This window comes from Rhinopithecus roxellana, chromosome 8 (assembly GCF_007565055.1).
Source record: "Rhinopithecus roxellana isolate Shanxi Qingling chromosome 8, ASM756505v1, whole genome shotgun sequence".
Lineage (NCBI taxonomy): Eukaryota > Metazoa > Chordata > Mammalia > Primates > Cercopithecidae > Rhinopithecus > Rhinopithecus roxellana.
The window spans coordinates 85,758,455-85,774,518 of record NC_044556.1 but is presented as its reverse complement, the minus strand read 5'-3'; the positions used below and the strand labels follow the sequence as shown (position 1 = coordinate 85,774,518).

Here is a 16,064-nt window from a genome sequence, read left to right as displayed (position 1 = left end):
CGATTCTCCTGACTATCTTGTTAGCAGGGACTTAAAAACAAAACAAAACAACAAAAAAAACCGCTTTACAGAGAATACTTTTCTATACTTAGATTGAAATTAGATAAAAAGCAAGGTAGTTTTAAAATACTTAATAAATTTATGGAAAGCATATTAGATAGTAAAAACTTTATTTTGGAAGTAAGCTGAAATCTGAGAAATGCTTTTACAAGTATATAAAAATTACAAGACTGTTCTTTCTTTCAGATTTTGTATCAGATTGTACCATCTCATAAATTGATGTTGGAATTCCATACATTACTTAGAAAATCAGGTAATAAATAAATTTTGTTTTTTACCTTGTGTAGACAAGCTATAGATTAGGGACCAGCAAACTATGGCCCATCAGCTAAATCCACGCCTTGCCTGATTTTATAAATCAAGTTCCGTTGATGTCCATCTATTTATGTATTGCCTGCAGCTACTTTTGCACTATAGTGACAGAACTGTGTAGTTGTGACAGAGACTGTATGCCTTGCAAAGCTTAAAATATTTACTATCTGGGCCGTTAGAGAAAAAGTTTGCCTACTCCTGTCATACAATGTGAAGGCAGTAGTTTGCAAAAGAGAAATGGCTCGATTTTATATAATTCACTCCATTTTAATCCCTACTAGATTTCAGCACACCATACAAAAGAGCATACTCCTTCATAGAAGGAAATAAGTTGGCTAAGCCCAAACTGGTCCTAGGACTGCCTAGGTTCCTCTCTGAATATAAAAGAACATGTGTAAAATGCCCAAACAGGGCAGATACTTTAAGTAATGTTCTCAGTAGAGGAGTGTAACCCACACTGAGATCAGACTCACCACTATTAGCTCTTAGCAGGAATTTTTATTGAGTTTTTCAGATTCATTGCAGGAGTAAAAGCATAATGAATTTTTAAAAACTGTTAACCAGAAGGCTTATGATTCAGTATTTTATCAACAACATATATGTAAAGTATATATACAGTTGATAAAATATACATGTATATTTTAGCTTTGTACACTTCAATATCTTATGTAAACTTGAATTGTTACAACCATTGCAGAAAAAGAAGAACACCGTAAACTGGGGTTGGAGGTATTATTTGGAGTCTTAGATTTTGCCGGATGCACTAAGAATATAACTGCTTGGAAATACTTGGCAAAATACCTGAAAAAGACCTTAATGGGGTAAGAAACATACAGTATTTATTACTAGGTCATCATGAATAATATTTCCCAATATTTTAGCTAATATCTATCAAATTTTTAAAGATCTTTACTTACGTTTTTGGATTTTTTTGAACTGTGTCTTTAGCTGTTTTCTGAGTACATTTTCTTCTGAAGCAAAGAAATACAGAGTCATAAGGGGAACATACAAATATTCTATCAATTTTTTTTATGCCATCAAAATAAATCCTGTACTTAGCACTGCTGCTTGCTAAGGACTACATATGTGTTTTCCAATTGGAAATAAAGACTAGCAGGGATCACTCTTTGCTAAAGACTCCTGATTTGTGCATCATTAACTTGTAAGATCACATGGGAAGCAGCTTTCCTCCTACCTGTGTTTGATCATTTTTTCAGTGAGTATTTTTAGGACCTCACAAGATCATCATACACTATTCATTCAACAAATACTCATTAAATCCATGTGACCTGGGTATCTAAAAGTGTACCTCTGATCATACTATTATTAGTGTCACATTTTGAGTAAAGGAAAATGAATTTCCTGTTATTTTTACTTAGTGTGTGAGAAGAAGGGATATCACAAAATTGTTTCATATATTTATTATATCCAGTTGTTAGGCAATTCAGTATCAGTTGGAACTTGTTTCAGGCTTCAGATCTGACTTGTCTTGATGGGACAGTGCTGTTTATAAATGGTTTTGGTGTCATATGTTGACGCACTCACTGTAAACCATTTTCTAAATCTCAAGCACTGAATAAACTCCTACTAGATTATAAGGTCCTTGAAAGCAAAGAGGCTCATTTTTTCGAACCGCTGTTTGTTCTACCATAGGGGGCACATGGGTGCCAATAAGCATTCGCTCAATTAAATTATAGAGATCTAACGTGCAACACAGACTGTAGTTAATATTGTATTGCGTATAGGAAATTTACTATGAGTAGAGTTTGAGTGTTCCCACCACACAAAAAAGTTTATGTATATAAAACATGTTGTATACCTTAAATATATGCAATGAATAAATTATTCACTGATACATAGAATTGCCTGCACTTAACAGTTTAACCTATTTGTTCATGTATTTGTATAATAATGGCATCTTATTTTGGATAGTCATTCATGGCAGCATATAATTTTAAGTAAGCTTTTACTTAAGTAATAGTAATAGATAATGTTGATTGAATATTTACTGTGTACCAGACACTATGCAAAGAGGTTTATATAAGACCTGCTCTACCCTACTACTGGAATAGCTTAATCTTAATAACAGTCCTATGAGATCAGTACCAGGTAATGTCCTCAAGGGCACTGAAGCTCAGAGAGGTTCAGCAACTTGCCCAGAATCACATACATAGTAAATGGAAGAGCTGATATTTGAATCCAGGAGTCTGGCGTCGAGTCTTAGCACAGACTCGAAGACACTGTGCTAAACTGTCTGTTTAGTGAAATGGAAAATGGGATATGGAGATAGAAGAGAACAAAAAATGATTTGCTTTCCTGTTGTTGCCAATGTTATGCCTTGGCCATATTCAGAATTTAGCTTGGAAACATCTTCCTTGTCATCTTTCTGTAGACTCTAAGTCTAAATTCTGGTAATATAGATTTGTTCACATCATTGACCCTCTCTTTTGACATTTTTCTTTTTCAGAAACCACCTTGCGTGGGTTCAAGATGAGTGGAACTCCAGGAAAAACTGGTGGCCAAGCTTTCATTTCAGCTACTTTTGGGCAAAAAGTGATTGGAAGGAAGATACAGCTTTGGCCTGTGAGAAAGCTTTTGTGGCTGGATTACTGTTAGGAAAAGGTACATGTTTTTGTTTTCGTTTTATCTGGACATAAGTTTTGACTGATTTTGGAATAATTCATTTAGAGTTTACCTAACGTGGTACCTAAAAATACTAGGCGCTTAAGACGTAACTGCTTAATGGAAGAGTGAATCCTGAGTTGGGACCAGGTCATGTGCTTAGATTAGAAGCAGTGATTTCATATCATTGATTGTGAATGGTTTTCGTCTCCTGACTTGAGTGTTGTTAGGGGGCATTAAGATACATGATACAGACTTTTCACAAGAATTGACCATTTGGTCTTGTTTTATAGAAAGTTTACTGATAGTTTCAAGTATCAAAATATTCTTTATTGACCTCACTGTTCTTTAATAGCTTCATATTATACTAATATTTACTTGTCTGTTTCTGTAAGCATGAAACATTTCCTCCACTTAAAAAGAATACCTTCTACTAGCATATGAAAAAAATTATCTTCAAAGAAAAGGAATATTGATTTTTTCTTCAAAGAAAAGAAATATTTTGGGTGGTAAAATTCTTACCTGCTTTCTACCACTGAAATATTGAAAAGGTGGCCAGTACCGAAATGAAACTATCACAGAGTATGTCCAGAAACGAAGAAAATGAATCTTACAGTGACCACTAGTAAGCAGTCCGTTGCTAGGGAGCTTAAGGTGTCCTAAAGAGATTCTCCAATTCATTTTTGAATATAGTTTCTGTTATTTTGGAATTAGTAGTCTCAGTGAATGTAATAAAACGTTGATTAAGAAGAAAATAAAAATTCTCTAATACACTGATGACAAGGAACAGAAAGGTGATTTGGATTGTCATTTTTCTTTTCTTTTTTTTTTTTTTTTGAGACGGAGTCCCACTCTGTCCACCAGGCTGGAGTGCAGTGGCGCGATCTCGGCTCACTGCAGGCTCCGCCTCCTGGGTTCACGCCATTCTCGTGCCTCAGGCTCCCTAGTAGCTGGGACTACAGGCGCCTGCCACCACGCCCGGCTAATTTTTTGTATTTTTAGTAGAGACGGGGGTTTCACCGTGGTCTTCATCTCCTGACCTTGTGATCCGCCCGCCTTGGCCTCCCAAAGTGCTGGGATTACAGGCGTGAGCCACTGCGCCCGGCCTGGATTGTCATTTTTCTACTACTTTATGAGTAGAGAGGCATCTAGCACAATTATCAACAGGTCTCTTTGAGCAGAGTAGAAAGATCTGGGTTACGGAAAGTGGAGGTTGCAGTGAGCCAAGAACGTGCCACTGCACTCCAGCCTGGGCGACAGAGCGAGACTCCTTCAAAAAAAATGGAAAGGTCTGGGTTAATTTTCCAATTCTCTCACTCACTTGCTATGTAACTTAAGTCAAGCAATTAACTTTTAGGAGCCTTTTCTGTGAAGTGGGCATTGTAACACCCGTCTTATTGTTGTAAATATCATGTGAACATCACATCAAAGTGCTTCATAATTTCTAAAGTGCTCTACAAATATGAGGCATCAGTTACTCCCGCAAGAGCCACATCTCCTCTCAGGCTGTTAGTGTGGGGTTAAATCAGTCTATTCATTAGTTAAGCTGGGCTTTCTTCTTGCTCTGGTTACCAACCTTACTTTATAGGATTCAAATTCTAGGCATGGTCTGCCTTTGCTTTGTGCTTAGAGTGGGGTATGATGGCTCTCTTTCTTTCCATGTCTTGCTAAAAGCAAGCCAGGCCCATTTCTCCTTGGAGGGGCCTTTCTTGTTGGGATTGAAGCTACTTGGTTGCCCTGTGACTTCAGCTCTCATGGACTTGAGAGTTAATATTTGTAGTTTTTAAAGCTTTTTCTCTATATTAGGGTGGGAACGAAGTTCTTTCCAGCTTTCTATATAGGTACAGGCAAAAATTTGTGTGCAAAATATTTTTTTACTAAGGTAGTATGATATGTTTAGAAACACAAATTATTTTGGTAATATTATAGACACCACTGCTTCCCAGCTAGTAAAACGTTACTAGCTGGGTTTGGTGGCATGCAGTGCGCTTATAATCCTAGCTACTTGGGAGGCTGAGGTGGGAGGATTAGTTGAACCCAGGAGTTTGAGACCAGTTTGTGTCACCTAGTGAGACCCCATCTCAGGAAAAACAATAAAACAAAAATGTTAGCAATTCTGGCATACTAGTTTCAGGAATAATAAAAATGGTTACTGTAGATACAGTATATGTCCTTGCATTTTCTCAGATAAGATGGATGCATACAAGCTGAAACCGTAATGAAATTAATTTTTCTTATGTGATTTATGGTCTTACTCATTTACCAACTCTAAAAATCTTCAATATCCAGTTTACGTTTTTCTTATGGAATATGATTCATTTGTCTGAAATATTTGACAAATGCTTGACAGTCCTTTGTGTTATAAGACTATGAAGAGCAGGTGGAACTTGTAATGACCACGAGGCACCTCTTTCAGAGCTATGTGGTCTCCACCTTGCTGCTCGCTACCTGGCTAGAATGAATAGATAATGTTTGACCATTTCTAACCTATGATTTGTTTAATCCTTCACACCAAGATTTTCTACAGAGAACTTTCTTGCTGTTATGAATGTAACTTTGACTGATTTACAAGCTAACGTTGAGAAGGAAGCTGTACAAATGTGCTTTTGGAGAAGGCTCATTTAATATGTGACTGTATATAATATACCTATCACCATCACTAGGGTGTAGGAGGAAGGGTAGAAAACAAGCTAAAGTCTATGCTTTAATTATGATGGATTACAAACATCTTTGTGTATGGGAAGAAATATATTTCATTGGGCACAGTTGAGAATATACTTTCGCCATATTGGTAATGCAAATACATTTTGTATATAGGAAGAAATATATTTCATTGGTCATAATTGAGAATATGTTTAGGACATATTGATAATACAAATAAATCTATTTTCATAGTCAGTGTGCTAAACTTAAAGCAAAAATTTAAAAATGTAGAAATATACTTGAAAAATGTGAAAATGTGATGAGTATGAAAACTTTTTATTTTGCTTTACTTTATAGGTTGTAGATATTTTCGGTATATTTTAAAGCAAGATCATCAAATCTTAGGGAAGAAAATTAAGCGGATGAAGAGATCTGTGAAAAAATACAGTATTGTAAATCCAAGACTCTCATACTGAATTTTAGTTATTTCACAGTAGTAGCTACACAGTAAGTAGCTCAGTAGATAGTTATTGAATGTCTTTTTGTAGTTATGTATTAAGAAGCTTGTATGACTACAAAAATCTTATTTTTATATATTTTTATATTTTGTGTTATTTATAGCTAGAGAAACAGTATTACTGCCTTTGCTCTTTGTAACTGTGTCTGTTTTCTTTTTTGTAATGTTAAATGTTACATTTGTTAAAGAATAATTCTTCAAATGACAAAATATTAGAGAATATAGTTCTACAGCAGTTATTGTTTGCAAATACTTTGCCTCTAGCTATTGTGTAATAAACTGTAACTTGTGGTGCTGTGAAATGAATTTATATTCTTTTATATGCTAATTAATCAATTTTAGGTATACCACCATGAAGAAATATATTGGTGATGAGTTCTCTTGAGGAATTTTGAAAAGAGAGAAGGATTTAGAAAAACACTCTTTCTCGGCCAGGTGCAGTGGCTCACCTCTGTAATCCCAGCACTGTGGGAGGCCTAGTTGGGTGGATCATGAGATCAGGAGTTTGAGACCAGCCTGGCTAACACAGTTGAAACCCTGTGTCTACTAAAAATGCAAAAATTAGCTGGGCGTGGTGGCAGGCACTTGTAATCCCAGCTACTCAGAGGAGGCTGAGGCAGGAGAATCGCTTGGGCGGAGGTTGCAGTGAGCCAAGATTGTGCCAGTGCACTCCTGCCTGGGCAACAGAACTAAACTCTGTCTCAAAAAAAAAAAAAAAAAAGAAACTCTTCTCTTTCAGTATAAAGACATGACAGTTTGGGGCAAAATAACCTCCTGCTAGAGAAAGACCTTTTGCTCTAGAGGACTAATTTGGGTTGTAGCAGTAGGGAGGGCTCGCTCTTTTCAGCTGGCACTGGCCTCACTTCAAAGGGCTCTCGGCTTTTTGGTGCCTGGCACAGCAGTCTAAGATCACGAGGTCAAGAGATTGAGACCATCCTGGCCAACATGGTGAAGCCCTTTCTCTACTAAAAATACCAAAAAAAAAAAAAAAATTAATCTTGGTGGTGTGCGCTTGTAGTCCTAGCTATTCAGGAGGCTGAGGCAGGAGAATTGCTTGAACCTGGGAGGTGGAGGCTGCAGCGAGCTGAGATAGTGTCACTGCACCCCAGCCTGGCGACAGAGCGAGACCCCGTCTCGGAGAAAAAGAACTCACGCGCCCCCTCTCCTTTTTCTCTTGGAAACTAGGATGCAGCAGTATGTAGCTGGACAGTGGAGGAAACTCGCCAGTGGAATAGTATCCTTGAGTCACACAGTAAACCCACTGGGAAAACCTAGCCAGAAGCCAACAGCAACTTTCCTGGAATATGGGCTGAGCTTTATAATATGTTGGGATAATTGGTAGAATAAGTGCTTCTTCAGAAATGTCTTGGCTTTTACATTTACTGCTGGGATAACTAGTAATTGAGTTCCATGAAAACTCACTCACTTCAGAAAAAGTCTAATATTTAGATGGCGAGACATGTTTCCCATTGGCTTATATTCCTACTAATTCTAAACCATCTGCAAGAAGATTAGGGGACAAATTGTGCTTTGTGAATAGTTTATATTTCAATATTACTTAGTAAGAAAGGTCTATCAATAAAGAAGTACTTAGAAAGCACATGTAAAATGAGTAGGTGTTCCACAGAGCTAAAATAAACCAAGTTTAACTTTTAACATAAATAGGATAGCTTTACTGCTGCAAGTCCATGATTCGGTTGTGTAGGAGTTCTGTATAAGACTAATACTCTAGCAGTGAAATTCCCAGAATATGTGGAAAACATCCGAAAGCATAGGCCAAGATCTGCTTCCTGAAACTTTTCGTCAAAAGTGATAAAATAGGATTATGATTTCTTTTGATCTCTAAGAAAATGGAGGTGAGAATAAAGAAATGAGTAGATATGATTCTTGGTTTCCATACAAAGCTGTCTCAACATTTTTACATCAAATGTTCTTATCTAATTGTTAGTGCAATTCACCTGTGAAACTTTTTTTTAGGTTCACTGATGTTTAAGCTGCTTCCATGAATAACAGTAATAGCTAAAATTCATCAAGTACTTTGGGCTTTACCTTTCATTGTAAAACCACCACAGTCCTATGAATTATCCCTATTTTACCAGTAAAGAAAATGAGGTCATTGGAGATGAAGTAACTTGCCAAGGTCACAGCTCATAGGTGTTGGCACCAGGATCCTAACCCAATCAATATGGTTCCAAAGATCACACTCTCACATAGTATCTGTATGGCCTCCCAGTGCAGTCGGTGTTGACTACATGCAGAGCACTGAGCCAGGTGGAGTGAGACAAAGCAGCAAAGGTAAGAACCCAGGTCTGCTCATTTCTGCTTGCCAGCATCACTTCACAAAGCCTCTGACCCTGTGACGACGGGCAACTCTCTGGAAAGATGCCTTGAAGACAAAACAGCATAAAGCACGGGGCACCCCCACGTCTCTTGCCTGAGTCACTACATTCCTTAAGTGACCCCAGTCCTTGCCTTCTCCTACACATGAGATAAAGTCTGATGGGATTAGTGATTATGTTTCTGTAATCCATAACCAGATGTACTCTTACACATAAACCTTGATAAGATTCTGCTTGAATGTAACTTTTGAGCAAGTTTGATGTGTTTTGCTCTATATGAACCCTACCACCTGTATATAAGCGGTGAGCGGAAATACTGCACTGGAACAGTCTGACAGGACTGCTTGCTTATATGGTTACTACTTATAACCATTCATCACTACTACTTTAAGACACTTTAGCAATAACTAAATAAAGATAATTTAAAGTCTTGTTTTCTCCTTGAAACCTCTGAATGTATAGATTTAGGATGTACAACCCGATGTTTTGACATGCATTCTGAAATGATCACTACAGTCAAGCTAATTAATATCTTCATTATCTCTACATAATTACCATTGTGTATGTATTGTGTATGTATGTGTGATGAGAAGATTTAAGATCTTCTTAACAAATTACAAGTATGTAATACAGTACTGAGCTGTCATCACCGTGCTGTACATTGGATCTCCAGAAATCATCTTGTATCACTGAAACTTTGTACCATTTGACCAATATCACTCCATTTCCCCCTTCCCTCAGCCCCTGGCAACCATCTTACCCTCTGCTTCTCTGTATTTGACTCAGATTTCACATACAAGTGAGATGATCATGCAATATTTCTCTTTCTGTGGTCTTGCCTGTTTTAATTTTGCTCAGCATAATGTCCTCCATGATCTGAATGGCAGGATTTCTTCCTTTGATAAGGCTGAGCAATATTTAATTGTATTTTTATAAACCCTATCTTTATTCATCTGCCAAAGGACGTTGAGTCATGCTGCAATGAACTAGGAGTGCAGATATCTCTTTGCAATCTTGATTTCAATTCCTTTGGGTATATACCCAGAATTTTCTATTTTCAGTTTTTTGGGGGAACCTCCGTATTGTTTTCCATAATTTACATCCCTACTAGCAGCGTACAAGCGCTTCCTCTTTTCGCCCTCACTAGCGCTTATCTTTGACCTTTGATACTATTCATTCTACCAGATGTGAGGCTGTATCTCCTGGTTTGATTAGCATTGCCGTCGTGACTGGAGATGTTGAGCACTTACTCATATACCTGTTAGCTATTCAAATTTCTTTTGAGAAGTGTCTATGTAGGTCCTTTGCCCATTTTTAAAATTGAATTATATTTTTGTTACTGAGTTATATGAGTTCTTTCTGTATTTTGGATTATTCGCCCCTAGCTGATTAATTATATGGAATGTGAATTACATCTCTGTAAAGCTGTCAACACCCCATTCCCTTCCTACCTCCCCTCATAGAAAAAAATAAAAATGTTCTATGGAGTCAGAAAGGTCTGGGTTCAAATTCCAGTGTGGCTGAAGCCCCTCACCTAGCTGGGCCTTACCGTTATTCTATAAAATGGGATGGTCTGGAAAGGTTGATATAAAGTGCTGAACATGGTTCTTGGCAAATGTTTTTTCTCAATAAATAGAAACATTGTTTTATGTTAACATTTTTGAAAAAGGAAAAGCAACAAAAATTAAGAAAAAAAACAGAGAGGTGTGGCCTTTTGGACGCAGTTATTTACCTATATTTATAGCACAAGGGCGTTTTCTGCTGGATTGAATTAGAATCTTTGTATTTTAAATATTCCAAAAGGAAACAAGCAAGACCTTTGATGGATGGTCTACAAATAATATGACTAACATCTGAATAAGTCAATCCGAGATTCATGCATCTAAACCAATCTGCCACCAAGTAAGAGTCGACTTAGCCCCACAAAAAATGCGGAGCTGACTTCTATGTTGTTTTCATAGTTATGAAGGTAGCCTTTAGCTCAGTGAGTAGAGGCAGCTCTTTGTTTCTGCCCATCAGGCCCATAGTGATACCACTGCCAGTTGTTTAATTACAACTCCCCTCATGCCTATACCAAGAACTCCCAGATAATCTTATCAATGGAACTGAATCATCAGTCAATACACTCTTCAGTAGGCTGCATCCGAGACAAATTTTTCCAAATGAAGGACAAATAAAAGTGATAACTGTACTTTCATTCTTTTTGGGTACATCATGATGGAATAAAAAATATCTGGGCTGTAATTCAGAACACCTGAATTGTGTTGCCATCTGTATTCATCTAAAGTGGGGCTCTAAAATATTTCACTGAACCCCTCTTGGACTTCATTCATTCATATGCTCACTGGTAATATGATATCTACCTTGCTGACTTAATTGTCTTGAGAGAATTGAAGATCAAATGAAATGCAGTGTGAGAAAATACTTTCTAAACTGTAATGCTTTGTACAAATGAGTTGTTATACTTTCTCTAATCTCAGGTACAACCTGTTCATCTTTAGACTGTGAGAGAGGGAGTCTGAAGGCAGATAGATAGTTACGTCAGTAAACTATGTGAGAAGCTACTGAGCTAGAACATTTCTTTTTATATTTTTTTCTGTTATGTTCCATGACCTGATTTAGGATAAACACCTGACTCTCAACATCACTTTTTAAAAGACACTTGCATTGGGCGTGGTAGCTCACGCCTGTAATCCCAGCACTTTGGGAGGCCAAGGGGAGTGGATCTCTTGAGCCCAGGAATTCAAGACCAGCCTGGGCAACATGGTGAAACCACCATCTCTACCAAAAAAAAAAAGTAAAAATTAGCTGAGTGTGGTGGCACACACCTACGGTTCCAGCTACTGGCACCACTGCACTCCAGCCTGGGTGACACTGAGACCCTGTCTTGGAGGAGAAAAAGTTAAAAGGCACATGCTATATGAAACTGTGTGTGTGTGTGTGTGAATGTGTGTATTACTGCTATGGGCTGAATTGTGTCCCCTAAAAAAGAATGGTTGAAGTCCTACCCCCCAGTACCTCAGAATGTGACCTCATTTGGAGATAGTTTTTACAGAGAGAATCATGTTTAAATGAAGTCATTATGGTGGGCACTAATCCAGTATGACTGGTGTCCTTATCAAGAGGGGAAATTTGGACATAAATGCGCACAGGGAGAAGGAGCACCATGTGAATGTGAAGACAGAGCTCGGGGTGATGCATCCACAATCCGGGAATGCAAGATCGCTGGCAGACCCCACAAAGTTAGGGATCAGGCATGGAGCAGTGTCCCTTGCGGCCTTCGGAAGGAACCAACCCTGACAACATCTTAATCTCAGACTTCTGGGCTCCAGAGCTGTGAGACAATAAATTTCTGTTGTTTAAGCCACCAAGTTTGTGGCTGTGTTACACCAGCCCTAGCTAATTTTTTAAAGGATTATGTTTGCTTCAAAAGTGGAAACTGAAGTGATTTCAGATACTCTATTCCTAGCTTATAGTTTCAGAGTTATTTCATAAGTTCACCTAATGTTCAGTGAAAATGTGTTTTCTGTTCTTTTCCATCCGTAACTTATCTAAAAGCTCCACTCAACTTTCATTATGATATTCTTAATCCCCTGCAGCCAAATGTCATCTCTCCATCCTCGGGATCCCTAATGGCAGTTTGTTCCTCCCTTATTGTTACCTTAATCTTATATATGCCTGTATTATTTGGATACTTTAATCCTTTTTTCTCAGAGCATAAACTCCTTGAAAAAGTTTGTTTTATATGTCAGTTTTCTGTTAAACATTTCTCTTCCAGCATAATACTTTGCACAAAATAGTATGTATTTGCTGAATTGACACCAAGATATCTTTGTAAAATTATTGCATGATTATTATATAATTATATGTATATATGGAGAGAGAGAGAGAGAGAGAGAGACGGAGTCTTCTCTGTCACCCAGGCTGGAGTGCAATGGTGCAATCTCTGCTCACTGCAACCTCCGCCTCCTGGGTTCAAGTGATTCTCCTGCCTCAGCCTCCTGAATGTCTGGGATTGCAGTCGCATGCCACCATGCCCAGCTAATATTTTTTTTTTTTTTTTTTTTTTTAGTAGGGACGGGGTTTCACCATGTTGGACAGGCTGGTCTCAAACTCCTGAGCCTGTGATCTGCCCACCTCGGCCTCCCAAAGTGCTGGGATTACAGGCGTGAGCCACCACGCTTGGCTGTAATTACATATACGATTTTATATAAAACGTAGTATGTTACGTATTTTAATAATCAGAAACTCATGCTGTCACACTGTCTGATCAGATTATGCCGACCAATCTTTCTCTGCTAATCTTGCAGTGACTCTGCTCAAAACAATAGGATCTCCATATTTTTCACGGCAAAGGGAAAACGGAGACATAAATGTCATGGGAAGATCAGAAAATACTCTCAGGTCCTACATGAATGAGATAATACACTCATTCTTACATATCCCAGGGTTAGATGGTTCTGAGAAGGTAATGGGGGTGAATTCACTGGCTGAAATTAGTCCAGTGTTACTCCTCCTGCTTAAGCCTCCAGAACCATGACATTCTGTGACATTTGAGCAAATAACCCAGAAGAAATACCACAGTCAACAGTGAATCATGGATGACATTTATTTTATTTTAATTTTTTTTTATTTTGAGACAGGGTCTCACTCTGTCACCCAGGCTGAAGTGCAGTGGTGCAATCATGTCTCATTGCAGCCTTGAACTGCTGGGCTCAAGCAATCCTCCTACCTCAGCCTCCTGAGTAGCTGGAACCACAGCCATGCACCATCACATCTGGCTAATTTTTAATTTTTGTTTTTTTTTTTTTGTAGAGACAGAGTCTCACTATGTTGCCCAGGCTGGTTTCAAACTTCTGGGCTCAAGTTGTCCACCCACCCACCCACCTCAGCTTCCCAAAGTGTTGGGATTATAGGTGTGATCCATGTTTTAAAAAGCACCACTCAACTAGGTATACTTTTTTTTTTTTTTTTAGGCAGAGTTCCACTCTGTCTGTCACTCAGGCTGGAGTGCAGTGGTGTGATCTTGGCTTACTGCAGCCTCTGCCTCCTGAGTTCAAGTGATTCTCCTGCCTTGGCCTCCTGAGTAGCTGGGATTACAGGCGTGTGCCACCACACCCAGCTGATATATTTTTTTTTTTTTCGTATTTTTAGTAGAGACAGGGTTTTGCTATGTTGGCCAGGCTGGTCTTGAACTCCTGGCCTCAAGTGATCCACCCACCTCAGCCTCCCAAAGTGTTGGGATTATAGGCGTGAGCCACTGCACCCGACCAACTAGGTGTAATATTGAACAGTACAAATAGGAAAGCAGGACTATGCTGATGATCATTCTGACTACTCCCTCCTATATCTGTCTGTCTATCTATCTATCTATCTATCTATCTATCTATCTATCTATCTATCTGTCTGTCTTTCCATCTATCCATCTATCTGCCTACCTACCTATCTACAGGATCTCCCTCTGTCACTCAGGCTGGAGTGCAGTAGTGTGATCACAGCTCACCACAGCCTTGAACTCTTGTGCTCAAGCAATTCTCCCACCTTAGCCTCCCAAGTACCTAGGACTACAGGTACCTGCCACCACGCCCTGCTAATTAAAAAAATTTTTTTTATAGCAACAGGGTCTTACTATGTTGCCCAATCTGGTCTCAAACTTTTGGGCTCAAGTGATTCTCCTGGCCTCCCAGGAGGCCTCCCAAAGTCCTGGGATTATAGGCATTAACCACACCTGGCCAATTTTGTTTATATTTTAAATGCAATTTGGGGCTTTCATAATCCAGAACATTGTGAGTATAGACTTGGCTAGACTGAGATTCACTGTCCCTTGATGATACCCTGGCCAATACTGTTTCTGGCGATCAGTTGGGCAGCCAGGTAGGGCGCCCTCTGTAGCGGCACATCTGGAACAAGAAGAAACTTGGACTTCATCTGCATTTCAAATGGAAGCTTTTGCCAGTAAGGAAATTCAAGGTGGACCAGAACCATGGAAAATGCTGAAAGGAGAGTTAGCTTAAGTGCCAAATGTCCCCATGGACTTACGCCTTGGGTCATGCCTGTATGGGTTTGGGGCTGTGTGAGTTTGGGACTCATGTTCTGCATTTATTCATTCAACAAATATTTATCAAAACCTGTTATGTGCAAGGGATGTGAACAAAGGAAAACACATTTTTATTTTATTTTATATTTATTTTATTATTATTTTTTGAGATGGAGTTTCACGCTTGTTGCCCAGGCTGGAGTGCAATGGTATGGTCTTGGCTCACTGCAACCTCTACCTTCTGGGTTCAAGCGATTCTCCTGCCTCAGCCTCCCAAGTAGCTGGGATTACAGGCACCCGCCACCACACCCGGCTAATTTCTTTTTCTTTTCCTTTTCTTTTTTTTTTTTTTTGAGACAGAGTCTTGCTCTGTCACCCAGGCTGGAGTGCAGTGGCACAGTCTTGGCTCACTGCAACCTTTGCCTGCTGGATTCAAGCAATTCTCCTTCCTCAGCCTCCTGAGTAGCTGGGACTATGGGCATGTGCCACCATGCCCGACTAATTTTTTCTATTTTTAGTAGAAATGGGGTTTCACTATGCTGGCCAGGCTGGTCTTGAACTCCTGACCTCGTGATCCACCTGCCTTGGCCTCCCAAAATGCTGGGATTACAGACGTGAGCTACCGCGCCCAGCCGCTAATTCTTGTACTTTTAGGAAAGATGGAATTTCACCATGTTGGCCAGGCTGGTCTTCAACTCCAGACCCCAAGTGATTCACCTGCCTCGGCCTCCCGAAGTGCTGGGATTTCAGGTGTGAGCCACCGTGCCCGGCCATGAAACACATTTTTAAAATACTAATGTGGGAACATATACTAAGTGAGGAGGAGTGTCCCTACAGCAGGTATAGATTTGGCAAAGGAAGGCACCCAGTTGTCCTGTGCTTCCTGGGGAAATTGTCCCAAACAGTCCTTGTTGACTCCTTGTTTTCACTGTACTACCCTCCCTCTTTTATGGTCTGAATGTGTCCCTCCCTACCTCAGATTCATATATTGGAATGTAATCGCCAATGTGATAGTATTAAGAAGTGGGGCCTTTGGTCCGTGATTAGGTCACGAGGGCAGAGGCCTCATGGAAAGGATTAGGGTCCTTATAAAAGGCCTTGAAGGAGTGGATTTGAACCATTCTGTCCCTTCCACCGTGGGAGCAACAAGTAACCATCAATGAGGAACAGGACCCTCATCAGACACTGAACCTGTTGGCATGTCTTATTTTTTTTTATTTTTAGAGATGGTCTTGTTCTGTTGCCCAGGCTGGAGTGCAGTGGCATGATCATAGCTGACTGCAGCCTCAAACTCCTGGGCTCAAGCAATCCTCCTGACTCAGCTTCCCAAGTAGCTGGAACTACAGGTGTGCACCACCATGCCTGGTTAATTTTCTTTTTGCATTTGTAGAGATGGGGTCTCACAATGTTGCCCAGTCTGGTCTCAACCTCTTGGGCTGGAGTAATCCTCCTGCCTCAAGCTCCCAAAGTGCTGGGATTATAGGCATGAACCACCATGGCCAGTCCCTACTGCCTTGTTGATCTTGGACATCCC

At 39.5% G+C, this 16,064-nt stretch overlaps 1 protein-coding gene across 3 annotated transcripts in view; it reads left to right on the top strand.

The window, feature by feature from the left end:
- The window catches only part of TAF1A (TATA-box binding protein associated factor, RNA polymerase I subunit A), a 32,378-nt gene extending 25,920 nt beyond the window's left edge, over positions 1-6,458 (top strand). For all 3 annotated transcript variants that reach the window (XM_030936683.1, XM_010357109.2, XM_030936684.1), the window contains 4 exons: positions 247-313; positions 1,070-1,193; positions 2,840-2,994; positions 5,995-6,458. In XM_030936683.1, the coding sequence (XP_030792543.1) occupies positions 247-313; positions 1,070-1,193; positions 2,840-2,994; positions 5,995-6,113 (465 nt within the window). In that variant the 3' untranslated portion in view covers positions 6,114-6,458. The remainder of the gene's footprint in view (positions 1-246; positions 314-1,069; positions 1,194-2,839; positions 2,995-5,994) is intronic.
- The last annotated feature ends 9,606 nt before the right edge of the window (positions 6,459-16,064 follow it).